Source organism: Pagrus major, chromosome 18 (genome assembly GCF_040436345.1).
Source record: "Pagrus major chromosome 18, Pma_NU_1.0".
NCBI lineage: Eukaryota > Metazoa > Chordata > Actinopteri > Spariformes > Sparidae > Pagrus > Pagrus major.
The window spans coordinates 10,928,300-10,956,231 of record NC_133232.1 but is presented as its reverse complement, the minus strand read 5'-3'; the positions used below and the strand labels follow the sequence as shown (position 1 = coordinate 10,956,231).

Genomic DNA, 27,932 nt, shown 5'->3' with positions numbered 1-27,932 from the left:
AACCGGCCCTGCCTTCACTTGACATAGATCAGTCATTATTTTCATGGCTACTTCTCAGAAAAAGGAATAGGCATAAATCTGTTGATTTTCTGGTTAGGAAAATCTCTAAGATTGACACAAAAAAAAATGTCAAGACTGAACCGCAGGCTTGGATTCAATTGCAGACTCAAACATAGAAGAGAAAAATCACTGTCCATTTATTGTACAAGGGTCGGTACACAGGAAGTCAATCAGATCAGGCAGAGGCATAAGAATCAGTAGGAAGAGGCTTGGTCGAAAGGGAGGCTATCATCATATCACTAAACTCACATAAACAACTCACACAAAGTAAAAGGCTGGAATGCTGTCAAGGGGGAACAAGACGACTGTCACAGAGGGAACGGAACGCAGACAATAGTGATGCGTTCCATTGCACTTGGAACTCGGGAAAAAACGACCTGTAAATACTACTTTTTAGTTGTCATTTTCACTTTCATTCAGTGGATCTGTGCTCAGCAGGAGTCTTTGAGAGTATGCTTTAGCAGCCGCCTCCTCCTTTTTAAGTGTGTCTATTTAAGTGTCCTTAAATGTTAAATCAGCTGCTGTAGCCGCCTGCAAAGTTCGCAGACTTTTCCAGTGACACACCCGTTTGCACTGAGCGGCCATGTTTTTCCGAGCAGATGCACTGGGACGCTTTTAGTCAGGAATACCGGCTCGGAAATTCCGACTTCAGACTTGCAATAAATACTTTATACATTATTGGGAAGGGAAAAAGAATTGTGAGGAAAACGTTAAGGTATTGCAATCTAACGTAAAACATATTGCAAGGGAATGCGCGGTATTGCGAGGCAATGCGCAAAATATTGTGAGGGAATGCAAAACATATTGTGAAGTAACGCCACTTTAACATGTTCTTGTACTAAAAATATAAGCCTCAGTTTATGCTACATTTTCTAACTTTAAAGTGAAACTCTCGCCAAAATGCAACCTAGGCTGTTTTTGTGAATGTACCCGAGTCAAACCTTCGTGTAAAAGCATAATTACGACGAAAAAGCCACTTTTAAGATTTACCGTAGTTTCGTTTTCGGGTCAAAATCATTTTCAATTGTGTACTAGGGGCAGCTGTATGGTAGCATCAAAATATTTTTAAAACACTAAGAAGACTCGACACAACATGAAACTTTGCAGTAGCAGTAGCCGTCCTGCCAGTCGAAATGCGTCGATCCCTGAGTGCGGCGTAACATGGAGGAGAAAGCTCCATGTTACGCTGCACTCGGGAATCGACGCATCTCGACTGGCAGTACGGCGACGAGCAGAGCAAGCAACTGCTAACGTGAGTTGTTCAAAAACCTTCTTTTTAGTAAACTCTGTGTACACAGACAATGTTCTCAATGCTCGTGTTCATGTGTAGAGACCCTGGTGATGCTACGAGCAAAGTTTCATGTTGTGTCGAGTCTTCTTAGTGTTTTAAAAATAGCGATTTTGATGCTACCATACAGCTGCCCCTAGCACGCAATTGAAAATGATTTTGACCCGAAAATGAAACTACGGTAAATCTTAAAAGTGGCTTTTTCGTCGTAATTATGCTTTTACACGAAGGTGTGACTTGGGTACATTCACAAAAACAGCCTAGGTTGCATTTTGGCCAGAGTTTCACTTTAACTTAGTCATTTTCATTGCTGTATTTTTTCAGCATTTGCAGCTGCAATTGCAATTTTTGCTTCCACATATTTAACTGTCAGTGTTGTTGGTATTGGTTTTTTTTTTTCTCTGTATGGATGAAAGCACCATCTCTGACCCCAGTGGATTTTACGAGTGGCATTGAAGATTTTTCCTTTGTGAATATTTCAAACATGCAGCCAAGATGGAGATGTGGATTCTTCTTCTGTGCCTGAGCAATGGATGGATGCAAACATCCTGCACTGCTGATGTCACCCCCACACCTTCCTCTTCATCAGTGTCACCCACTGAAGATGAGAGTACCAAACTAGTGGTAAAATAAACAGCATGAGTATTTATAAGGGCCAAGGAATGCACATTTTCAAATACATCAGTTAGAGTGACCTATATGGACCCAGAACAGTGACAGTGAATTTTGGCATCGAATGAAAATGAAATTTGTCATCAAAACAATACCAGAACTAACAAAGGACACATTTGCATTGAAAGATTTGTAGATGAAAAAGTTTTTTGGAACTGAAACAAATATTTGGCACTGAAAATAATTGCATTGAAAAATAAAACATAGACATTAAAAATTATTTAATTCTATTTTGATATTTTTGGGGGAGTTTGATGTGTTTTTCAATAACAATCTTCCGAGTTTTCCATCATGTCTGTCTTTTTTCAGTAACAGGATTTTTTACGATGTCAGTCATCTTTCAATGTCATTGATTTTCAGTTTCAACTGTCTGTCACTGGGCAACTACGGCTCACAGTCTGCTGCATCAACTCCACCACTGGCTGTATTTTTTTTTTAACAACTCTGAGAAAATCACAAGCACAGCCCAGTTAGCCACTGAACATACAGTTAGGAAATACCATGCTAGATAGCCAACTCTTGTCTATTTTGTAGTCTGATTAAACAGTAAATTCATTGTAAGCCACTGAGCTCCCTCCCTCTCTCTGGTTGTACATCAGACTACCAGGTAACCCAGGGGAGTGTGGACACACGAGGACAAAAAATAAAATGCATTTGATTACCTTTACTTCTAAATACTTCTGAATATTTCTGTATCATGTTCAGTGTTGGGGGTAACTTGTTACAAAGTACTCAGTACTCAGATTACTTTTTTGTTGCAATAGGTAATGTTACAGGTTAGTTCTGCAATTCAAGTAATCTGTTATTTTGTTAGTTTTTCATAACAGTAATCAGTTACTGAAAAAACTGCTGTCTTTTCCTTTCATTTTGTCGCCACAAAAATAAAATTAAATCCCTGAAGCATTTGCACTGTTTCTGTTTGTCTCCTGCTGCTTAGCAGAGATGGTGATGGCCAGCTGAAGGTAATCCTACAGCTGCGTGAGTGCACATGCGTTGCTAGCTAATTCAATGTAGCAAGATGGCAGAGATGACAGCGTTAACTCCATTGAAGTATTCACATTATTTAGATTTTTGGGCGAAAAGGACAAGAACAACATCATGGTTAAATACAAGTTGTGCCTGGAGGAAGAGTGCTTGTTGTATTGTTTTCAGTGAAACAGCCGTGCCTAAAACAGGTTGATGAAGGTTCTCAGTCATCCAGGTCATGGTAATTCTAAGTGCTGTATTGTAGGCAACTGGAGCAAGGGAAGCGGAAGCCCTCACTGAACATATACTGTAAATGCTGTGGACAATAACATCAAGTTCACACGGGAAGATGTCAGACGGGACAGTCTGTCCTTCATGGACTGTGCAGTACACATTGAAGAAGACAGAAGCCTCAACATTGAGGTGTACAGAAAACCTACACACACAGCTCAATACTTGCTGTTTGACTCTCACCACCCACTGGAGCACAAGCTGGGGGTCATCAGAACCCTAAACCATCGGGCTGAGACCGTGCCCACTAAGTCAGAGGGGAAGGAGAAGGAACAGAAGCACATCAGGGGAGCACTTAAAACCTGTGGCTACCCTAACTGGACCTTTGTCAAAAGCGCTAAAAGATTCAGAGCAGCCAGACAGGAGGAGACGAGAAAACGTAACAACATCGTCATTCCCTATGTCTTCACCCTAACATCCAAACATCATATCCCGGTTCACTTTAAACCTACCAAAACTTGTCCATCCTAAAGACAAAACACCCAGGCCATAGATAGTAATGTAGTTTATGCTGTTCAGTGCAGCAAGGACTGGACACAGATTTGTACACTGGGGAGACAAAACAACCTCTCCATAAACGAATGGCACAACACAGGAGGGCCAACTCCTCAGGTCAAGACTCTGCTGTCCATTTACATCTGAGGGAGAAAAATTATCCCTTTGAGGCAAGGGCGTAGGTTTGGTCTCAGCTTTGGTAGTGACATTACCAACCTCACCCCACCCGCTTCTTGAATAGGAAGTCGAAACGGTAATACCACGCATTTCATTACCACTAAGTGGTCAGTAGATGGCGACTGTGCACCGCAAATAACAGGCAAAACATTAACGGTATCCAAGATCATAATGGATAGGCCTATGGATATTTAGACCAGCACAGCAGCCCCAGTACTACAAACAAAATGACTACGCATTAAATATCCAGAGACTCATGGCAATGCATATAGTTCAAAGAGATGAGAAACTGTCAATTCAATGGGCTCATTTGACAACATTATGTTAAGTCATTTTGAGAATTTAAGTCTGATCTGATCATCTGAGACATTTTTAAAAGCCAAATAACTGCACAATGTATGCTGGAGGGGGGAAAATAATGATGTGAAGGCTGTTGGTGTTATTGAGTTAAAACACAGTAGGCCTAGTACAAACACTATGTCCATGCTTACCTTGAGCTATTACTAAATCCGGGTTATTAACGGAGGGTATAAAAGAGCCTTTACACGAGGGTGGGAAACGGGGAAGACACACTTAGCTAAACATCGCACTCTGAATGCTATTCGTTTTTTTACGTGATTCTGTGCACACTATACTTACAGCCGCGGTAGTGAAATACGTTCGAATGTCCCTTTTCTTTTTTGGAGGTGGCATTGTCTCCGGAGCTTAGCCTACTGCATTGAAGTAGGAGTCCCCAGTCCCGATTGACAGATGCGGGGCGTTTTAATTTCAGCACATGGACGTTTGTTGTTCTTCTGAGTCGCATGTGGGGCCGCGGGGTTACCTGACTGACACCAGATCAGCAGTGGCCCACTAACCATCACTCTGTCGCAGCCAATAAAAACAACGGATATGGGTCGTCATAGCACGGAATCAATGTCGGAACGTGGCAAAAAAACAAAACGTGAACAAATGTAAAATAGTTTTTATTAATGCTACCATATGTGTACTATATTGAAAATTTGAAATAGTATTTCAACATTGTCAATGAATGTAGATTTTTCCTATATAAAATTAAATTGACAAATATTGGTAGTGACTATTTTGCAATCCTCGAACATTGGTTGTGACATGTCACGACCATCTATATAGAAACCTACGCCCATGCTTTGAGGACAACAATGTAAACATCTTGGCCAGAGAAGACAGATGGTTTGAAAGAGGAGTAAAAGAGTCCATCTATGTCAAACTGGAACGTTCATCTTTGAACAGAGGAGGTGGCCTACAACATTACTTATCACCCACCTACAATGCAGTACTGAGTTCCCTGCCCAGACAACCATTCACACCTGGGCTCGGTCGTGTCCTTAACGACTCTGTTAGGACACACCTTCACAGAGTTTAAAAGCCTGCAACTCCCCTCCAGTTAGGTAGAACTGAAGAAGCCTCTTGGATGAGAGGTGAAACTGAAACAAGTCCAGTTGCCTACGATACAGCACTTTGTATTACTTTTTTCAAACATTCAACTTTTCACTCATACTGTTAAGATGATTTTATAATTTTTAAGAAAAAAATAAGTATTATATTAAAAATAGAAGAATTTTGACTAGTGGTCAAACTGTACCCTACTGTATGAATATACACACAGTTCACAGCTAGTTTATTAGGCACACCTAAATAGCTAACACTAGTGCAGTCTAATACAACGATCCTGAAACTAATGCTTTTTGAGACCCAGTTCAAATTGACAATCTACTCTTCTGTGTTCATAGGATTGGTTGATGAAGTATGGCTACCTCCCACCCTCAGACCTCTCCACGGGTCAGCTCCAGGCCTGGACAGCTGTCACTAAAGCTGTAAGGGTAATGCAGAGGTTTGCAGGCCTCAAAGACACTGGAGTTGTTGGTGAGGATTATAGATGGCAGCTGTGAAAAGCTGTATGCTTTTCTGTGAGACCCAACAATTTAGGCTACTCTTTCTTGTATCTTCCATTCTATATGTGACTCATTGAGTCATCTCTGGGTCTTCTGTGCTTTGGTGTGTTCAGATGAGGAGACAATGGCATTAATGAACAGTCCACGCTGCTCCCTGCCTGATCGAGATGAACCATCCAAATCACTGGCTAGCGAGGGGGAAGAGGGGGGAAACATGAAGAGAAGGAGGAGAAGGACAATAACCATGTGGACATGCAGGAACATCAACTGGAGGTTTGATAAAATCAATTTTTTTGTAATGATTTTAATCTGGTTAACTGGAACAAACATATTTATTTATTTTCTTTTTTTTTATTGAAATAGTGAATAGAGTTATGTGCTTCAAGTTATCTCTAACTGGGTATGATCCTTCCCTTTGTCTCTCTCTTACACACAAAAACACATTCTGTTACATTTTTAGATTGCGTTCATACCTGTCCTCTCCCCATCTGTCCCGGGAAACGATCCACATCCTGATCTTCTATGCTTTAAAAGGGTGGGCAGAGCCAACACCACTGGAGTTCCATGAGGTGAGTACAATTACCTGATGTTGCATTTACGACATAAGGGAGAGGGCTGGTAAAAAACTCAGGTCAGTATCTGAGCACAAGTACCTATAGCTGTACACACTTTGTGCTCTTTGCTCTAGTTGCACAAATTTGCCCTGAAGATCACCATCAAACCCCTCTTTTCTATTATTCCTTGTCTTTAGGTGGGCAGTCCAGAGGCAGCTGACCTACAGGTAGATTTCCTTCATGGTTACCATGGTGATGACTATCCCTTTGATGGAGCAGGCGGTGCAGTTGACCATGCGTTTTTCCCATCAGACCCTGACCGGGCCGGAGGGATTCATCTGGATGCAGAGGAGAAGTGGACCTTCAGACAGTCAGGTGGAAACATGTTAAGAAAACTTCTGCACAGTTTATCTTCAAATAGTCTGACTCACCAGATGTAGAGTGTAGGTTTGAGGCTGCTATTGGCTGACTATTTCAGGAAGCATTCTCTTCTCCTTCTGCTTTCTGCTTGTTACCATTTTCAAAGTCCCCATCACTACGGGAAACAACAACAACCTCAGAGCTAACAACCTAAGTTGCTACCTATTAGATAGCAACTTACCTTAACGAGCAGAAGAGAGAAAATGGAAAAAATCACGTCATGCTGATGACCTTGCTCACTACCACCACCTCCTTTCTGACTTCACCTCAACTGTATCAGCAGCCAAATCTGCCTTCTACCTGTTAAAGATCAACTCCTCTGCCTCAGACCCCAGGAAATTATTCTCCATGTTCTCTTCCCTCCTAACCCCTCCTACCCCTCCCCCTCCTTCCTCCCTCACTGCTGATGACTTTGCAACTTACTTTACCAAGAAAGTAAAATACATCAGCTCCTCATTTACTCCTATGCCCATCCAGAAAGCATCTCCCCCAACCCTCACCTCTCATGGCCTTACCTGCTTCAGCCCTCTCTTCTCTGAAGATGTTCACACACTAGTTAGGTCTAACCATGCCACCGCCTGTTCCCTTGACCCGATTCCCTCCTCCCTTCTCAAAGACATCTTCCACAACATCTTGCCATTCCTCACCACCCTGATCAACTCCTCCCTCACTTCAGGCCTTATTCCAGCTGCTTTCAAGACAGCTACAGTAAAGCCACTCCTAAAGAAACCCACCCTAGACTCAGCTGACATCCGAAACTACAGACCTGTATCTCTTCTTTCATTCCTCTCTAAAACCCTGGAACGCGCCATCTACAACAATCTGTCCTCCTATCTTTCACAAAACGACCTCCTTGATCTCAATCAGTCAGGCTTCAGGACTGCTCACTCCACTGAGACAGCCCTCCTTACAGTGACTGAATCCCTCCGTGCCGCCAGAGCCTCGTCCCACTCATCTGTCCTCATCCTCCTCGACCTATCTGCTGCGTTTGACACAGTCAACCACCAAATCCTCCTCTCCACTCTGGCTGAACTTTGCATCTGACTCCGCTCTAACCTGGTTCACATCATACCTGACAAATCGCACCTTTAAGGTCATATGGAATGGCTCCTTGTCCAAACCCTGCTTTCTGGACACTGGTGTCCCCCAAGGCTGACTACTAGGACCACTTCTGTTTTCACTATACACTAGATCGCTAGGCTCTGCAATCACATCACATGGATTCTCTTACCACTGTTATGCAGACAACACCCAACTGTTCCTGTCTTTTCCTCCATCCTCCAACACCCACGGACAACATCTCGGAATGTCTGGCAGACATCTCCGCTTGGACAACTGTGCATCACCTCAAGCTCAACCTTCATAAAACCGAACTCCTCTTCATCCCAGGGAAAGACTGCCCTAGCATGGACCTGTCAATCACTGTCGAGGACGTCACAGTTTCGCCTTCATCGACTGCGAGGAACCTGGGCGTAATCCTCGACGACAGACTATCCTGCACCCCCAACATCATTGCTATGTTCGATCCTGCAGATTTGCCCTCTACAACATCCCCATCCTTTCCTCACAAAGGACGCAACGCAACTCCTGGTCCAAGTGCTGGTCATCTCCTGCCTGGACTACTGCAACTCGCTCTTGGCTGGACTCCCAGCCTCTGCAACTAAACCGTTGCAGCGTATCCAGAACGCTGCAGCGCACCTCGTTTTCAATCTACCTAAATTCTCCCATGTGACCCCCCTCCTCCGTGACCTCCACTGGCTTCCTGTTGCAGCCCGCATCCGATTCAAGACAATGGTACTGGCCTTCAAGGTCGTCAACGGAATTGCACCCATCTACCTCCAAACACTGGTCAGACCACATGCCCCAGCGCGAGCACTTCGCTCCACTACATGAGCTGGCCGGCTGGTACCGCCATCGCTGAGAGCAAACAAAGGTTGCTCAGCGAAGTCACAACTCTTCTCTGTTCTGGCGCCTCAGTGGACGAAGATTCAAGACTGACTTGTTCAGACTTCACCTCGACCCAGCATAGCATGACTCCCTCTCTACAGATAAGTTAAAACTAAGCATTTCTTTATGTTGCAACTTTACATTTGTTTAGGCTGAATTTTCTATCTTTCTCTTGTCATAACTCTGGTGAGGTTTAGGCATGACAACCATGGCTTGGCTTAAAATACTTGTTTTGGTCACCACAATCATGGATGGAGATGGTCCAACTTCCTGTGAAAAATAGCTGGTTCTGGTTTTGTACAAAAATGGCTAGAAATATCTCCAGGTGTCCTGAAAAATATCCATTACCTTTACTCACACTGCAGTCTGCCATTTGGCAGCCTTGTTGGCTTGTAATTACGCCACCACCATACTTTCCACCACTGATGTAAAAGATGGCTAATAAGAATATAATATGAATGTGATATGCCATGTTTATTACAAATAAATCAACATTGGATGTTTCTGTGGTTTGCAGAAACTTTTACTGCTGACATTATATCCAGGTGACTGACAAAACAACATGACCTTTGCAGTGTAACAGCAACACACATAACAGACTTTCATATGGTAGCAGTTTGATTAGGTTCAGGCACTAAAACAACTTTGTTAGGTTTAACTTACGTGACTTAACTACGTTACTAAGTTAGAAGAATTTATCGCTGACTTCTGGTTTCACACTGGACAAAAACAATGGTCTCCTGCATAAAAGTGCTATGTTTGTTTAAACCAACAACTGACCTGCCTGATCCTGCATAATGTCTTGCAACAGCAGGTCACTGAGTCTGTCTGGCCAAAATGTCCTTTTGACCAACACTTTGGTCCATCACAAGGTATCTTGAAAAGTAATGGCTGCATTTTCATTAAATCTGCTGTGTCATGGTCCCCAGATGATGAATCCGAATGATTTTGGTGAGGGTTAGGGTTAGGGTTAGAGTCCTTAACAATTCCTCTAGCACCATTGTACCCTTTCGGAATTAATACCATATTTATTTGTTTATCTGCTTTCAAACCAGAGATTGTGTCATATGGGTAAATAATAAAGTTGAACATTAACATTCAACTTAAAGAAAAATCTACATTAACAATCTTCCCCATCTTAAACATAAAAGATAAAAAAGTCATTTAGTCATTCAATGTAACCCAGGGATTTTGCAGAATTTATATTCTTGTCTGGCTATACCTAAGCTGTAAATTATAAATAATATAAAAGCAATTATATAAAAACAATAATAAAAGTCAACAAAACACATTTTTGAAGTTTGGCCCTTTCAGCATTCTTGTGATTCTTTGTATGCATATTCTCAGCCTCACTAATCACTAATTTTTCACTGGATTGGGTTAAAATTTGTCCTGAACATCAGGGAGATACTAAGGAAACTTGGCAACATGCATTCATTTAAAAAGTTGTTGCTTGCTTTAGGTTCTGTGTAGTATTAACGTAGTTCAATCAGTTATTTGGTCCTGCATAAAAAAATTTGTGCCACAGATCTTGGTAAATATAGCTTTGAAGTTGAAAAACACACTTTTTGGGTAATTATTATTATAATGATTTTCCCAAGAAGGACTATTTTAATTTCCTTTAATGGTGCTTTTTGTAAGAAAAAAATCAAGAACCATTGAATGAGAAGGTGTGTCCAAACTTTTTGACTGGTATTTTATTGTCAGAACATCAAATAGAATAGCGATTTGAAATACAGTTTCCAGACACTTATGAATAGGGATGTCACAATTCTCCAAAACCTCGTTTCGATTTGATTTTCAATTTTAAGGTCACGATTCGCTTCAATTCTCAATCTTTTTTGTTGTTTTTTTCTTTTAGTACAAATGGCAATGCCATTTTTAGACTAGTCTAGTCTAGGATCATTGGTTTTATGCCATGATATCTTATTTAATTTTTTAATTCTTATTTCCCAAGATTAAGGCCTTATTGTCAAATTTAAATAATTTATTAACAATATAAATGTAACAATAACTTGTTCACCAGTCAATTGGAAACTAACTGTAAACAAGAGAAGAGAAGTCAAAGAGGGTACCTGCCATCTAGTGACTCTTTATTGTAACTGTAGCATATGCGACACGCGCATAGCAAGCAGATGGTGGTGCGGTGAAACGCCACAGTTTGTTGCAGTTTGAACCCCCGCTGATCAGTTTGCCATAAGGCAAAGTTGCTATGTTGTTCTGCTACTAGCATGCTAGACCTACTAGTGATTGTTTGTCTTCATGTTAAAAATAACAGTATTGTCATTACTGTCATTACTGTGTGTTTTAAACTGGGGCACAAGACCGACCAAAGTGAAAGTGAAACTAAACGCTACACAGAAATGTCTGTTGTGTTCCCTCTGTAGTATTAATCAATGCTAAATAACACGTCCTGCTACTGTCCCGTTCTACTCTGCTTATGATCTCTGGTCATGTCTCTGCCACTGTGCCACAGTAAGTTACACATGCCAGTCCTACAGTGATCGTCTGCATCCGCAGATGTGTTTTAACTGGTGCACAAAGCCTCAGTGAATACACACAACACATTACTTTAAACTCAACCTTGGCTTCAATTGTAGTCTGATCGCCAGCTTATGTGATTGGCCACCACAATGTGACGTCTCCAAAAATTGACTGCGTCTCAACTTTTTTGGCACGCACCACCGCAGCCAGAACGGACTACCCTCATTAAAATGAATGGGAAAACCTTTTCACCGCAACGCCGGATCCAATGTGAATCCACTTATTTCAACCTTGGATTTCGAATGTCGAGATCATGACATTATTTTGATCAATATCTGATTTACAATCCCAAAATAAATGATAATGGTTGGCTATATTTAAACCACATAACCTCCAACAATGTGCCTCTTTTGAGCAGGGGTAATGAAGAATCTCATGATGCTTTTCCATCCAAATTCCGTCCAGCTGTGTGAAGCTGTGGTTTTCCAATGTAATTTACAAATATTTCCCCATTCATCTTCAAATATAAACATTCCTCCTTCTCTTTCCCATTTACATTTAACATGTTAGTTGTTTGAATTTAAAGCGCCTTGAAAACTTTTATACAATAGTTATTAGTCTACATCCACTCCCAAATTTGTAAGTTGTCACAAAGACATTTAGTACTGCACTGCTTCTTCCAATCCCTAAGTCATAATTTAATTAAACCGATGCCTTACTCTTAAATATCTAAAGAAACCCTGGTTCTCCAATCCATAATCTTTTTTGAAAGTTTCAAAACTCTTTAAATTCCATTCTCTGAAGCAACAGTATGCTGTATGCATTACACAGCCATGTTTTAAATCTGGTGTCTGTTCTGTTTGGGATAAACTCTACATCATATGCACACCATATTCCCTTGTTAATATTTTCTCTGCATCCTTCAGGTTATGCTCTTTGACTACTTTCTGCTTTTATCCAAGGATTATTTTTATCTGCAAGGTTGTTTATAAGTCTGCTGTCTGCTATTTTGGCTTGTAATGGTGGACCTACAGATTGTTTCTTCTCTATTTCTTTCCACCTTGCCATGAACTGTGTATCTACATAGCACAGTAGCAGTATCACTTTCTTTTTCAAGGGAGACAAGCTACATTTTTTTTAAAAACATTTGTTTATTAAGAATTTTGAGCATTTAACAAACAAATAACAACACAACGAGGCACATAATACAATATAACAGGAGACTTCCAATGAGAAATAATAAGTGTTGAATCTAGTTATGAATGTGAAAGTCCACAGGTTTTTCCTCATTCGTAGCACACACAGAAAATGTTCATGTCACAGTGTATAGTGTGCTACAGTCATTAGAATCAACTGGGCTAATTACATTGTAAAATAAATAATAGTAAAAATAGATCAAAGAAAAAAAAAAAAGGGGAAACTCAATCCATCTTTTCATCCATCCAACCATGATCGTCTACATTGTTATTCTCAAGGAAGTTATAGAACATGTTCCATATTTCCCAAAACATGTCAAGCCTGTTCTGTGTTGTGTAGCTTATCCTTTCTAAAGCCAAGTAAAAAGTCATACCCCTCAACCATTGCGATGTGGCACAGGGTGTATCTGATTTCCATGAGCAAGCTATACATCGTTTGGCTTCCAGAAAACAAATATTCAGTAGAGATCTAACTTTTTTAGAGGTAGTGAAGTCCCCTGGATAGAGATTCAGTAGGCACAATTTAGGACTAAGAGGAACTTCCTCACCTATGATTTGGCTAGCAAGGTCTAAAACTTTCCTCCAAAAAGAAAGAATCTGTGGACATTCCCGGATACAATGAAATAAGGTACCTTTTTGGTCTTTGCATTTGAAGCAAGTATCAGGTATATTAGAATTAAAGTGGTGTAACTTAGCTGGTGTTATGTATAGTCGGCTTAGCCATTTATATTGCAGCAGCTTGGAGTTTGTGTTTATGGATTGGGTCTGAGCTAGAGAACATGCTTTGGCCCATTCCTCCTCTGTTAAATTCCCCTGCAGGTCTATTCTCCAGGCTGAAAGTAAGCGTTGTGATGACTCTTTAGACTTGCTTATGTAGCGTGGTGCAGAGGGAAGTTGCCCTACACTACACATTTAATTTAAAGTCTTTTATTTTGTTCTGCAAAGAGCAAAAATATGTCATATTATCATCACAGTTCGCCACACACACCGTAACTTCACATTCAAGTGTGTGTTCTCGTTCTCTGAACGTATATGATATTCTAACACAGAAAAATTATGAACATCTAGACTAACATCCAAACAATAAATCATGTCTGTTGCATCGCTATTCCAGACCAGTTTCATCATGTACATTCAATATCAACTTGTTTCTCAAATACACAGTCAGCTAATCATGCCTGCCAAACATTGTCACATTAACCAAATCAATCATGTATCTATTTTAAGTTATTTATTTATTTATTTATCTATGAACTACACACGAGCAGTGCGGGCTCTTTAGACCGGCTCATAGTTCTACTCTCCAGCCTCACGCTCACTCGCGGTAAATAGGCAACCAGTGCTAACTACTGGCTAGCCATTTTCAGTACGTTTCGTTCGCTGAACGAGTAACGTTCATAAACAATACCACATAAAGTCCAACCGGGATCATAAACTACCACATAACATGTTCACCCATCAATTACACAATTCTAACTCTCCCTTCTTCTTACCTGCAAAGAGCAAAAATATGTCATATTATCATCACAGTTCGCCACACACACCGTAACTTCACATTCAAGTGTGTGTTCTCGTTCTCTGAACGTATTCACGCGAGATTCCTTGTCCCTGCACACTGTGTGTGTAGCGAACGCGCCCTCTGCTGGTCAGAGTTAGACAATGCATACTGCTAGATAACACTACATTTTTCAACCAATAAACCAACCTCTTTCCTTATCAGAAAACACACAGACAATTTTCACCACACTCTGAACATGAGCTGTACTAAATGGAAATCACGTTAAACATGTAACTAATAATAATGTACCACTGATGGCTCTGTATGCCACACTTACAAAAAGCGTATATAATAATGAAACCTGCCCCCTAGAATGTAAAAACTTCAAAGTGTAGTCCTCTAGTTTGGATAGGGGAGGAAGATTCAAATTATTGTTCTGCTTAGAAAGGATGAAGCTTCTAAGTTGTAGAAATTTTAAAAAATGTTTTGCAGGAATCCCATATTTTGATTTGAGCTCTTCAAATGACATGAGAACCAGGTTTTCATTGTAAAGGTCAGCTATCTTGGCTATACCCTGTGATGCCCAGATCTTAAACCCCAGATCTGCTCTACCAGGTTGGAAGTCGTCATTACCATAAATTGGAGAAAACTGAGATAGTTTAGTTATCTCTCCCAGATATGCAAGAGCATTGTGCCAGATCATTACTGTATTTTTGAGAAAATGATTTTTTGTATGTTTGAGTAGCTTCTGTTTGTTGGCAGAGTATAAATATAGGTTTAAAGGAATGTTAATTAAATGTGCCTCTATTGAAACCCAGGCTGGAGGGTGGTTTCTCTCAAAATAAAACATTCCTGCTCTGATTTGAGCTGCCCAGTAATACCACTCAAGATTTGGTAGTTGTAAGCCACCTCTCTCATATGGTAGATACAGTAGTGAGAGCTTGAGCCTAGGGCGCTTGTTTTTCCATATAAAGTTAGAAAAAAGCTTTCCAAGTGAATTAAAGAGTGAGGGTGGGGGAGCGAGTGGGATAGATTGGAACAGATACATGAATTTAGATAAAAAATTGACATTTTTACCACATTTATTCACCCGATCATAGAAATGGGTAAATTATTCCATCTGTTTATAAGTTGGGTGACTTTATCTGTTACAGTATTGTAGTTATTAGGAATAACTTTGTCGGTGGTGGGGGCGATATTAACACCCAGGTACGTGAAGCCATTGTGTGAAACCGTAAAAGGAGTGTTAAGTGGAGGGTTTAGTCGATCCTTTTCATCCATGAATAATACAGACTTGGAGTAATTTATTTTGTATCCTGCAAATCTGCCAAAATAATTAGTTAGGTCCAGTAAAGCTGGTAGACTCTGTTTCAAATTAGAGCAAAACATCATGCAGATCATCAGCATACAGGGCTATACGATGTTCCATATCTCCTATCCTTATGCCACTTAAATTAGTATGATTACAAATTGCTATGGCAAGTGGCTCGATTGCCAAGGTAAATAACAGTGGAGACATGGACATTTATTGTTGTCATCTTTGTGCCCCTGTGCAACTTAAAGGGTGCTGAAGACAGTCCATTTGTTAAAACTACAGCTTGGGGGTCAGCATAGAGTAGTCTAATCCAGAGAAATTCCTTCTTTATGCCAAATCTTTGAAGTACCTCAAACAGAAAGTGCCACTCCACCTTGTCAAAGGCCTTCTCGGCGTCCAATGACAAAATAGCGGTGTCCATACAGCCTGATTTTTCAAACACAATATTAAGCACTCGTCGTATATTATGGAAACCTTGCCATCCCTGAACGAAGCCATTTTGGTCCTGGTGCACCATTTGTGGAAGATTTGTAGAGATGGGGGGAGAGACCCACTGCCCAAGGACTCTTTATACATTTCAAGCAAAAGCGGCAGTAATGCATCTTTAAATATATTATAAATTTCAATGGGGATCCCATCGGGCCCTGGAGTCTTTCCCCCTTCATACTCCTAGTGGCCGCAGACAGTTCCTCAATGGTTATGTCAAGGTTTAGATCAGCCAAGAAGTTTTCTTCAAGAGGTTTGATGTTCAATGAATCTAAAAATTCTTTTTGTTTTTGTAAAGCTGAGGGTGAAAGATCTGTGCTGTATAAGTTCTCATAGAAACCTTTAAAAGCTTTGTTGATTTCTTTAAGGTCACTAGTCTCCGAACCATCATCTAGCTGAATTGTATTTATTGTTCTTTCAGTTTCAGATTGTTTAACACGCCAAGCTGTTAGCAGCAAGACTGTTTCAATTTCAACAGGCTTTTAGTTGCTTTATTGACAGATAAAACATTTTACTTAGCTCTAAATTCATTAAGATCTTTAAATGACTGTTGGGAAGGATTTGCTAAATGTTTTGATTTGGTTACTTTAATCTTTTTTTCTAACTGTTCCACCTCCAACCTCCAAGATTTATGTTTATAGCTTTATAGTTTTTTATATGTTTATTGTAAAACGTATCATCTGTCCTCTCAGGAAGGCTTTAAAAGCTTCCTACCGTATAGTAGCCTCCGCTTCAGGTGCTGTGTCCAAAGTGTGCCGTCTTCCCCTGATGGTCACCAGAAGAGCGGCTGGATGAATTATTCCGTAACGCAGGTCACGGACAGAGAGGGAAGCCAGTTCTTTCTTTGCGGCATCAAACACCTTTCTGCGCTTAAGCAGATCCACAGACATGTCGGGGAAAAACATGACACTCTTATCGCCGACAAGTATCTTTCCTTTGCTCCTCGCCGCTTTTATTACTCGTACCTTGTCGGCGAAGTTCAGGAACTTCATTACCACCACTCTGGGTCGCGCTGTGTTTTGTTGATCCCCCTCTCTGTTGTTAATTCTGCCGACTCGGTGTGCCCTTTCTATCAGCAATGGTCCCGGAAAGTTGTCTTCACCAAGCACCTCAGGAATCCACTTTTCCAAATAAGCTCGCATGTCGTGTCCCTCTGTTGACTCGGGAAGACCCACCAGACAGATATTCGAGCGGCGTGCTCGGTTTTCCAAGTCATCCACCTTGAACGCTAGCTCTTCCATGGCCGCTTTCATGTTGGTTGACTGTGTTTTCAGATATGCTAAGTCGTCCTCGTTGATGCTAATTCTTTCTTCTGCTTCAGTCATTCGGCCAGTCAATGCCTTTAGTTCCCCCTGCACACCCCAAATAGCGCCCAGCAGCCCATCAAACCTCGACACAAAGTCTTCTTTCATTGTATGAATAGCGTCCACAATTTGACCAGAGCTAGTTGTGTCATCGTTGCTAGCATCGGAGTTAGTTAGCTCGGTCGGGGTGGGGGAGCCACCCGAGCCACCCGGAGACCCAGCGGAGCCCGAAGTCTTGGCTTGCGTTTTCTTGGGCACTTTAGTTGTTTCTTGCGTTTAGAGGCCAGTGGTGACTGTTTACTACTTCCTGTAGGCTAATTGATTGCTAATTGATGGATTTTACATGGGAGCTCCCCGTCACATGTCCGCCTAGCAGTGCACCATAACCGGAAGTCCTCGACAAGCTACATTTGATGCTACTTGCCACAATTTCCGTTTTTAAGCTACCAACTCATAATTTATTTTAAAAAATGTAAGTTGGTGGAGAATAAACCTGATTTGTAGTGGCACCCAGAGGTCAAACTGTACATTTGATGTTCTTGCAAGACTCTCAGAAAAACTACATTGTCTTTCTCATCAGCTTATCATTTTCTTTATCTCTCTGTCTGTCTCTCTTCCCCCTTTCTTCCTTCCAGCCTCTGAAGGTACTGATCTGTTCACAGTGCTGGTCCATGAATTTGGCCACGCACTGGGCCTTGCTCACTCCTCATCCCGCCACTCAGTGATGAGGCCCTACTACCAGGGTCCTGCTGGGGACCCTCTCCACTACAGTTTGGGACGCCAAGATCTGGAGCAAATCACCCAGCTCTACGGTAGATAGACCTTTCTCACGCCTATTTTGTGGAAAGTCAGAATGGGCCTTTCTCAGATTTGATCTGTTGATTTACTGACCACATTCAATGCCGTGTTGTGTTGATCAAGGAAGACGCTCCATACAAACATTCCCTGCAACTACCCGTAACACAAAATGCTCAGACCAAGATGGACATTTATTGTTGTCATACAGAAGTTAACAGCCATAACCATAACCAAGGTTACATTGTATCTAAGATCAAATATATGATTGTAAAGTGTTAAGGACCTGTTGCAAATACCATGCAGCATATAAACATCACAAAAAAAGAAAAGAAAGAAATACCATTTTCGAAAGATAATGGTAATATGAAACACTCCCAAGAGGGAAGCTCGCCCAAAAGCTTGCTGCTGCCCTACATCTTAATGAAGGGTGTTTCAGTCAGTTGTGATTGAGTCTACAAACTGAGTACACTCTGTGACACAGTGGGAGTGGGGAGGGTAAAGATTGAGAAAGGCTCAATGTCCAGTGGTGTAAACAGCTTTTTTGGTCACATGATGTTTAATCCTTACACTGTTTATTATTGTTAGGACTTCACAGGAAAGGCCATAAAAGGCATAATAGTTAAGCTTTTATGAATGAATGAGAACAACTGTGAACCAGTTGCATGTCCTCTGGTTTGTTATAGAGGAAATACAGAAGTGTCATTTGTTGTCATTATCTGACACATTATGCTCAGATGTTCATGTGAAAGCCTTGCATTGTAAAGAATCAAAAGGTCAAAATCAGGAAATTCTCTGTGATGAATTGTGTGACTGCATTGTTATTTAAAATAGCCATTCTTAATCCATTTTGCCTGTCCATAATGTCATGCATGCTTCCTCCAGCCCATGAAATGTTCCTGAGACAGACAGCTGTCTGCATTAAAATACAAACTTCTGGTCAAATGCATCAGCATGAGGATCAAGCAGCTGCTTTGTTGCTTTTAATAAATCCTCCCACTTGGCTTTAAGGCTGCTGTTTCACAGTTCAGGATTCAAGGTAATTTATTATACAACACAGGATTGAAAGTTTGTAACTCCTTCATGTTATACAAGCATAGAACACATATACAGTTAATCATATACATAAACATGTAGTGCAGATCCAGCCTTAAATCCAAGCTGACTTAAGGCTCATTTATACTCCCTTTATGCACAAAAATAGATACATCTGTTTCAAAGGATTTAACTAACACTGACCACGTACTTCATGCATCCTTCATGTTAGCATGGATGTTAAGCAATACAACCACCAGAGGGCGCCGTTCAGAGTCAAATCAGTCTCACAGGGACCTCCACTTTTCCTTCGCCACCCATTCAACTCACACTTAATTCCTGTCCAGTCACCTCCCAGCTGTTCTGTAATAGCTGTTTGTCTCTGAGCCCAGGTGAAGTAACATCATACAGATGTTTAAATCTTCTCACCAACTCACATAACCTCTCCTCAAAAAGTTCTGCCATTATTAAACTTTTTCCTCTAGGCCTGTGGTCATGTCTCATTTGAACTATTGGTCATTGTCATGGCTGTGGGCAGCAATCGTCTCAAAGTCTACTTCTCTTAATCAAAAACCTGCACTTTTTTTTTCCAGTGCTGATGAATTTATTCATAGGTGATAACTTGTGTCAGCAATAACGAGATGTGCAAGGGGTAATTATGTGGTCGGGCCACAACTTTGGTCCAGACAAAAATATCTCGGTAACTATTAGATAGATCTTGAGTGATCCTTAATGGTATCCATTTTATCTAGTGCTATATCAGGTTGCATTTTTAAGTTGTCCAATACCCTGGTTTATGACCAAATACATTCTTTTCAGCAGTCTTTTATCTTGTTGCTTGCAGAATTAGCTCAGAGTTTGTCTCTTTGTAGTGACAAACAGCCAGATACCAATAATGAAGATATTGATATCCTTCATTGAGTATGTGCTTATGATGATCACAACTGTAGTCAGTAAAGATAAACCACAAGTGTTTGAGTGCACTACCTCAAACACTTGTACTTTATCTTTTCTGCCTGCATAATTAATGCTTCATCATTAATGTCAAGTGGATCTAGCTGCTTATTGGTTTGTCATTAGGGTTTAAATTGATTTGTTTTTTGATTTAGGTAAAAGGAACCAGCTGCTGGCCACTGATGCTCCTCAGCCTGCCCCAGAGCCTCAGTTACACCACAGAGGCCACAGCCACCATCATAGACATGGGTATGACTCACAAGATATGTTACATTAGCAGATAATTCATTTTAATTTGAATCAATTTTCAAGTCCACATGTCTATGCTCCATATTTCACCTATACATGTGTATGAGGCCCAAAAGCGGCAAAAAAGCCATTTTGTTGGTGTTTTCAATTGCATTTTAGAGTTTGTAACTTCCTGGAAACTCATTAAAAATGTTGATGATTCATCCTGCACTCAGGGGTGTATATTAATTTTTTTTTTTTGATAAACTCTTTCTTTATTTTATGATGCTGTCATGGATGTATAAAAAGAAGAATGTCGCCAGAGGAGCATGTTGCTCGTGACCGAAAAATCACAAATAACTGTACAAAAACAACTTTATAACTTTATTCAGGATTTAGGTGAAACTAGGTCATGTTTTATGGAGAAAATATTTGCTGGTTTTCCCTCTACTTCCTCTACTTGCCATGAGCAGTTCTGGAACTGCTGTCAAAAGTGATAACCAGCAGCTTCTCAATGAACACCTCCGGGCCAGGGCCATGCACGACCTCTGAGAATGATGACCAAGGCCAGTTACAGTAACAAGGTGATTTATGTAGTTGTTGTTAGCTCAGTAAGCAACTCTTGCTGACTCAGCCCTGGGTTGCTGGGTGCCAAACCTGGCAAGAAAACCACCATGGTACTGTATTCTCTTCGTCAAATTGGCCTCCATCTTCTCGAAGGCTGTGCTGTTCTCTCCCTGACTCCGCCTTACTCTACTAATTGGAAATGAGAAAAGAGTCAGAGCGTGGTTGGAGATGTAGCTCACCTAGCTGCAAGCTATCAAGCTTGCTATTGCTATCAAGCGTCAATGCCCACACATAAAGAGAAGTGAATTTTGACTGTGGGTTTTTTCGCCCTAAACAGACAGAATACCTTACAACAGGGGTTCCCAAACTTCAGAGTGCCGTGGCCCACTTTAAAATCTGAAAATCTCTTGCGGCCCACCCAACAACTCTGATCAACACACAAATTCAATTACAATTCCCCCGTCAATAATGAAATGTAAGATACGTTCCGGCTCATAAATAGGTCAGATAAATGAAGAATAACACGTAATTTAAATCACATGTTTTTGTTTTATTAGTTGTGATTACTTTTTTAAATTAAAATATTTAACCATAAATATTTAATGGTAACTTAAAACTTAATTACAAAATAGAAAATGACCTCTCGCGGCCTACCTGCAGTACCTTCGCGGCCCACCAGGGGGCCACGGCCCACACTTTGGGAATCACTGCCTTACAACATATTAGCTGCAAGATAGCGAGCAACAACTGGCACTGAGGGTGTGTTCAGTTTAATGTGAGCTTCTGACGAAAGGCAGCACTCACCATTGTCTTTGTTTCTCACTGTTATCCTGCAGTATCTTTTCTTTTCCCCCATTTCTTCTCTGTATGTTCACAAAGTAAAGTATATTCCCCTCCATTCAGCTGTCAAGTAAGAAATAATTACAATTCATTACAGTGGATTTCAGTACCTCTGTGGCTCATTGCTGCAGACAGATTGAGAAGCAAGAGTGAAGATAAATCCACTTTTTGATCTCAAAAAGTTTCAAAAACAAACTCTATGCTGTCCTTGACTCCAGATGTTTATTGCTTCAGAAGCTCTGGGCTCTGCCAATGGCTGTCTCCTCCAGAGCTCACCAGGGTGTTTGTTAATGCAAAACACCAGCATTAGTCCCTCCAGTCCAGTCTGTTAGTCTAATTAACCACACAGTGTCGAATATTATATGTCTGATATTTGCATTAAAAATTCTCCAAAAGGCATCAACACTACAAACACGGATCAGAGGTCAAAATCAGTGACTGGAATAAGCTGAGTTGAAGCTAAGCAGATGCCTTGTAGCTAGCCATCACTCAAAGCGGCCACTCCCATAATTATTCATAACCTATACAGTTGTCATGAAGGGGGAAATTAGCTATGGAGACCAAAACCATCTTTTGTACCAGACGTAAAGGGCATTTTAATATGGGCTCTTATGGGGATTGACTCACATTTGGAACTGTGGTTTTTTTGATACTTCTCCATTGGCTTCATTTTTCAGCCTTCAGCCTCTTAACAGCAGACATCTATAGTAAAGACAGTGGACATCAACAACAGACTGTCTCCTCTCAAAATAACTAATCAAATCATTTTTTATTTATATAGCCCAAAATCACAATCACATTGCCTCAATGGGCTTTACAATCTGTACAGCGAACGACATCCTCTGTCCTTAGACCCTTGATTCGAGTGAAGAAAAACTTGCCTTGTTGATGGAGAAAAAAAAACAACTTTTAATGGGGGTAAAAGAAGATGGAAGAAACCTCAGGAAGAGATACAGAGGAGGGATCCCTCTCCCAGGACATGCAATAGATGTCACATGTACAGAAAAGAACAACAAAATCACAGTTTATAAATTGCATTGACAGATTATCTGATACAAATTATAATATATGTAAAGTGTGTGGATCCAGGAGATGACTGAGCAGGCCGAGGCATCACCAAGTGGCGCCTGAGCCACGCAACCTCCGTGGTGACCTGGAAGAGGGCAGGCCACACACGATAATTAGCAATAGACAGAGAGATCAGAGTGAAGAGGCATCAAATTTGATATAATCAGATATAAGGAGATAGTAAAACAGAGGAGAGCAATGATCCAGCGGAGCCCAGGGTATGACAATCCAGATCCTTTAATATGTAAGGCAGCAGGAGCCAGGAGAGGTAGATGACCCCAGGGGCCCCATGGTCCATCAGAAGGGAGCCTGAATGAAAAGAGAGGAGGAGGAGGAGGAGGAGGAGGAGAGAGAGGAGGAGGAAGCTATATCTAGTGAGCGAACGACACAGCTTGCAGCATGTGGGGACAGAAAACAAAAACAAAAAGTTAGAAAAATGCGATGTTAGTCAGATTGTTTCTCGTCGGCAGGACAATGTAAATTCTAATACAATAGGTAACTCATTGGGTTAGAGTTAGGGTTAGGGTTAGACTGAACATAAACTAGTACTACACAACTGTCAGGTTGTTGTGATATGCTACTAATACATGAGGTTACATCATTGCTTTTTGTAACTTATTTGGCTTAAGTAAAAATGTGACATTATAAAACATATTTGGCTTATTGAAATGTTACCTCAAAAAAATTATGAATTTAAGTCTGTTTCATTTTGTTGATGTCTCATCTTTGTTATGAGAAAAAATGTTGTTGATGAATTTGTCAGAGTTAACAAAACACTGCATGAGATAGTCTTAATTATCCTAGTAGTAGTAGTAGTAGTAGTTGTCCTTCGGTGTTAAAGGTAATCTGTGATATTAACCCCACCAAATGAAGGCGTGAAGCTCTTCAAACTAAGTCTCCCTGTGTGTTTTCTTCCTGCAGCCCTTCCATAGATCACTGTAACACAAGTTTTGATGCCGTAGCACGGATCCGAGGAGAGACTTTCTTCTTCAAAGGTCTGAATACACCAGAAACTTACTTGTTAAGAATGTAAACTTAGAAAATATACATTAATAACTACTTTTGAAGATGAAAGGCGTTCGGCTATAGCATTATCACTTCCATCTTCCTCTTATGTTCCTCTCATGTTTCTCATCCCTCCAGGTCTGATGATGTGGCGAGTCAATAGTGGCGGCTTGGTATCCGGTCGTGGGGCTTCTGTCTGGAGGTTGTGGAGGGGTCTGCCACCTGACCTACCTCGTCTTCACGCTGTGGTGGAGAGACATTCAGATCATGCCATCATCTTTATTAGTGGTATATCCAATAATGTAAAATATAGTATGACTATTACCTTATTTTAGATCATATCCGATACATCTGGATTTAAAGCTCATTTAAAGTGTGAAAGAATCCATTAAGGTCCCATATTATGAAAAACACGTTTTCTCTGGTCTCTACATATATAAACTGGTCCTCCCTGAGCCTACCAACTCCCAGGATGAGGAAAGCAAACAAGTCCTGCATGGTCTCTGCAGCCCACTCACTGGTAAAACGGGGCTCCTACAGGCTGTTCAGATTCAGCTCCTGTCGTTACGTCATGACAGGAGTGATTTTCATAGGCCGGGCTCTTCTGCGTGAAAACACTCCCCCCTCTCCCCGGAGATATCCGAGAGGGGGGTGAACGCGGGGCTATGTTAACTGGCGACCATGAGCCGAATGCGTCAGTGGTCGCCGTAGCCACAGCAGATGTTGAAAACGGGAAGAGAAGACGTAGCTGTCCGCGGATATGCCTCTGTGTTCAGATTGTCTCTGTGCAAAACATACCCGATCCGTGGTGGGCTCCTGTTTGAGTAAACATGTCTAACCCTCAGTCGCTGTATCAATGTTGTTGGTTGTCACGGAAGACGTTGTAAACAGGAAAAGGGAGAGTTGCTCTTCCTGTGAATGTTAATCTCTAATAAATCTTCATGAAATACACTCACTCGTCTTCGCTTCCTATTTGAGTAAACATGCATCACACAGAAGAACTATGGAACCCTTTTAAACAAAAAAAGACAAAAGAAAGAAAAAAAAAAAAAACGGGACTCGAACTCACATTGATTGAGGGAAAATAAAGGTCTCCAAGGTAGTAATTAGCACACCACGCCAACAAAGCCACACAGGTGACTGGCGGTACAGCCTATTTCACTCTTCACAGCACACACAGAGTCACCTTTTGGACACAAGGTGGTCAGATCAACTTGTGACCGCAGTGTCTATTCACCATGTCGGTACTGTGATGGTCCAATAACAAATAAGCAGCCGTTTGAAAGCAGTCAATTCAAAACTTATTGGGTTGTCACAAATTCTTGATGTAATCATCTGGAAATAGTGAAGTTCAAAGAACCCCCATCGGCCCCAAAATAACACCAAAAACTAGTCCACTGACAGCCCTGGCAAGAAAACATAGGCGTCAAACTGTTGTGTTTTAAATCCAGCACAGGCCAAAATCAAATATTGAATAAAAGATTAGCAAAATACATCAGAATATACAAAGATCGTGATGAACAAATTTACAGATATGGAGAGTAAAACAAGAGGGAAATGATCCACGGGGGCCAAGGGTATAACCATCCTTTATGTGGCCATTTGTTGGATTATCTAAATCAAACTTCATGATTTAAAAAAATAAATGGGCTTGTAATATACACAGGCAAAAGACATTCAATGTCAAATTGATTTTATTTATAGCTCAAAATCACAATCACATTGCAATCACAATGGGCTTCACAATCTGTACAGTGAACATCCTCTGTCCTCCCTCTCCCAGGACGGACAGACATGCAATAGATGTCGCATGTACAGAGAACAAATCACAGTTAACAAGTTTCATTGACAGAATATCTGATACAAATTATAATGTATGTGGATCCAGGAGACGACTGAGCAGACGAGGCACCGCCAAGTAGTGAAACAGGAGAGCGTTTTCTCTCAGCGATGGCAGTACCAGCCGGCCAGCTAGTGGAGCAGGGACAGCTGGGTTGGGGGTCACTTGCAGGCAGGACAGGTAAACCCCTGCTGCAAATTAGGTTACCCCACACACACACCCAGTGGAACCAAAGGCTGCATGTGTCGCATTCAATCTGAAAGAAGATATGAAAATGAGATTTTGGGAAAAATGACATCCACACTTTACTCTTTAACTGTAGTCTTCCTACCCAATCATCCACAGTTGTCTCCAAAGGGTCCCCGTCTCCTGTGTCCCTCCTCCCACAGAACCGACACAAATCTGCCATGTTGTCTATTAACAGATATTTCAATTTCACACTGGTTCAAGTGTATGCAGATGTCAGCTAGGTCGATAAATAGATTGAAGCTTACCAGATTGGTCGATCAGCGTAAGGGCCAATTCCGTCCGAAGGTGGTCAATTCCCGCCTTGTCGACCGGGAAAACGATTGTCTGCTCCTTAAGGAGTAGCTCTGCAATCTTAAAGCACAGGTAATTGTCAGTGCGACTCAGTTCGCACATTTAAAATGCTTCAAAGGGTACATAATCTTACTTTGCAGACAATCACACCACAGGATGTGGAATCCAACTGGCGTGGATGCAGGACTGTATTGCAGGTCCACCTTGAAATGTTGAGACCCTTTTTCCGCATGAAGGCCCAAAAGCAAAAATGGAAGAAAACTGTTACGTTTGTTACTTGCACATGCATAATAAATCCTGGATTTACTGACCTTGTTGAATCCCTGCACTGTTGTATCTGAGTGGGAGTGGCTCCAAAGGGGTCGACAATGATTGACCTCCTCTCCTTTGGATACATGGCCTTTTACAGATAGGATACCTCAATGCACTAGAATTTACTTGTGTATATAGTTGCATAAATGGCAGTCATCAAAATACACTCACGACCAAGCCCCAATGAGCACATCCCACTCTGATATGTCAAGCTGAAAGTGAGAATTTCAGATTTAAGATGTGTAATTGTAGTGAACACATTTGAAAACAACCATTATTCTCACCATTCTCATCCCCCTTGATGTTCCATTCCAGATCGATGTCATCTCAAATGAGTCCACCACCTTCACCCTTGCGGGGATGGTTTTCGATACCACCTCCAGATATCCATTTAGATCTGCACAAAGAATATTGATATTATTAACTTATATCAAAGGAGGAAAAATCTGAAACAACTCACAAAACTCACCTCACTTACTACTTCCCTCCCAGGTGCCAGGCTTTGGAGATCGGCTGTGAAGAGCTTGTAAGGCCCCACCTTGGCCCACAGGAGCTCTACTCTGCTCCTCCATATAACTTCGAGTGCTGGAAATTTTAAACACGGTCATTTCAAAGCATATTTAGCGTTATCACACCGTGTCACATTACTGAACAGGACTTACCATTGTGGATTGGTCGACTCTTGTGTAACATGGCTGCTGGAGGGTTGCAGATGGGAGTCAAGTTGAAGTTGGTGAGGCTGGTGGGGCTGGATGGTGGTTGTGTGGGGGGGCGAGCCAAAGGAGAGCCGCTACCTTTACGGAGCTTGGCTGGTATTCTCTCCTCTGGCTCTGTGTATTTAGTCAGTTGGTCCATGTTTGCCATCAATTTAGCCGTTTTGCTGGCCAGACTTACACTTTTGTCCCTTATTGCGGTGATCGTAAAGGGCCCCAGCATGTCTGAGGCCATTTTACCCCTTCCGTTGCTGCTCCCTGATGTTTTTTTTGAGGACAATGTCTCCAACTTCAAAGTTGTCATTGTGCCCCTGTTCTAGCTTGCGCTTGGCAATTTTCTGTTGGGTTCTTGAGACATTTGCCCTCACATGGTCATACGTCTCAGGCTGGTTTATAAGCCCCTTGAAAACATCCTCCTGCACCACCAGGCTCTCCACTTTAGCTGTTGTAACCTAAAGTATAAAAATGCAAAGTGGTGTTACATTCCAAGCCATTTATCAAAGTCATTACCACAACCCCTTGACTTCATAAATATAAAACTAATAGACACTTACCTCATACTCCTGTGGTACCTCTGATGGATACCTGGCCTCCCTGCCAAACATTAAGAAGTACGGGGTGTACTCTGTGGTCAGGTGCTTTTTGGAGTGCAGACCAAACATTGCAGCCTGCAAGTACTGGTCCCATGTGCTGGGCTGCTTATGGGCCAGCTTGTTGAGGGACCTGACAATTGTGCATATTAGTCAACAAAACAGCAGCCATTTTATGTCACCAATTCAGTCTATACCATTCATGTCATGGGTGTATGATTACCTGCCAATATCACAATATGCATCCTACCTCTGGATGGTGCCATTTAGTTTCTCCACCAAGCCATTTGTTTGTGGGTGGTAAGGGGCACAGAAGCTTCTCTGAATCCCCAGGGACTCACAGAGTCTGAGATTCACCTTAAATTCAATTTTGAAAATG

General features: G+C 41.4%; 1 protein-coding gene across 1 annotated transcript in view; it reads left to right on the top strand.

The window, feature by feature from the left end:
* The first annotated feature begins 1,834 nt into the window (after window positions 1–1,834).
* The window catches only part of mmp17b (matrix metallopeptidase 17b), a 37,105-nt gene continuing 11,007 nt past the window's right edge, over window positions 1,835–27,932 (top strand). Inside the window, exons 1-9 of the mRNA XM_073486441.1 lie at window positions 1,835–1,972; window positions 5,701–5,833; window positions 5,976–6,135; window positions 6,323–6,431; window positions 6,614–6,791; window positions 17,702–17,878; window positions 20,006–20,099; window positions 23,475–23,548; window positions 23,697–23,846. Coding sequence (XP_073342542.1) covers window positions 1,844–1,972; window positions 5,701–5,833; window positions 5,976–6,135; window positions 6,323–6,431; window positions 6,614–6,791; window positions 17,702–17,878; window positions 20,006–20,099; window positions 23,475–23,548; window positions 23,697–23,846 — 1,204 coding nt within the window. The 5' untranslated portion in view covers window positions 1,835–1,843. The remainder of the gene's footprint in view (window positions 1,973–5,700; window positions 5,834–5,975; window positions 6,136–6,322; window positions 6,432–6,613; window positions 6,792–17,701; window positions 17,879–20,005; window positions 20,100–23,474; window positions 23,549–23,696; window positions 23,847–27,932) is intronic.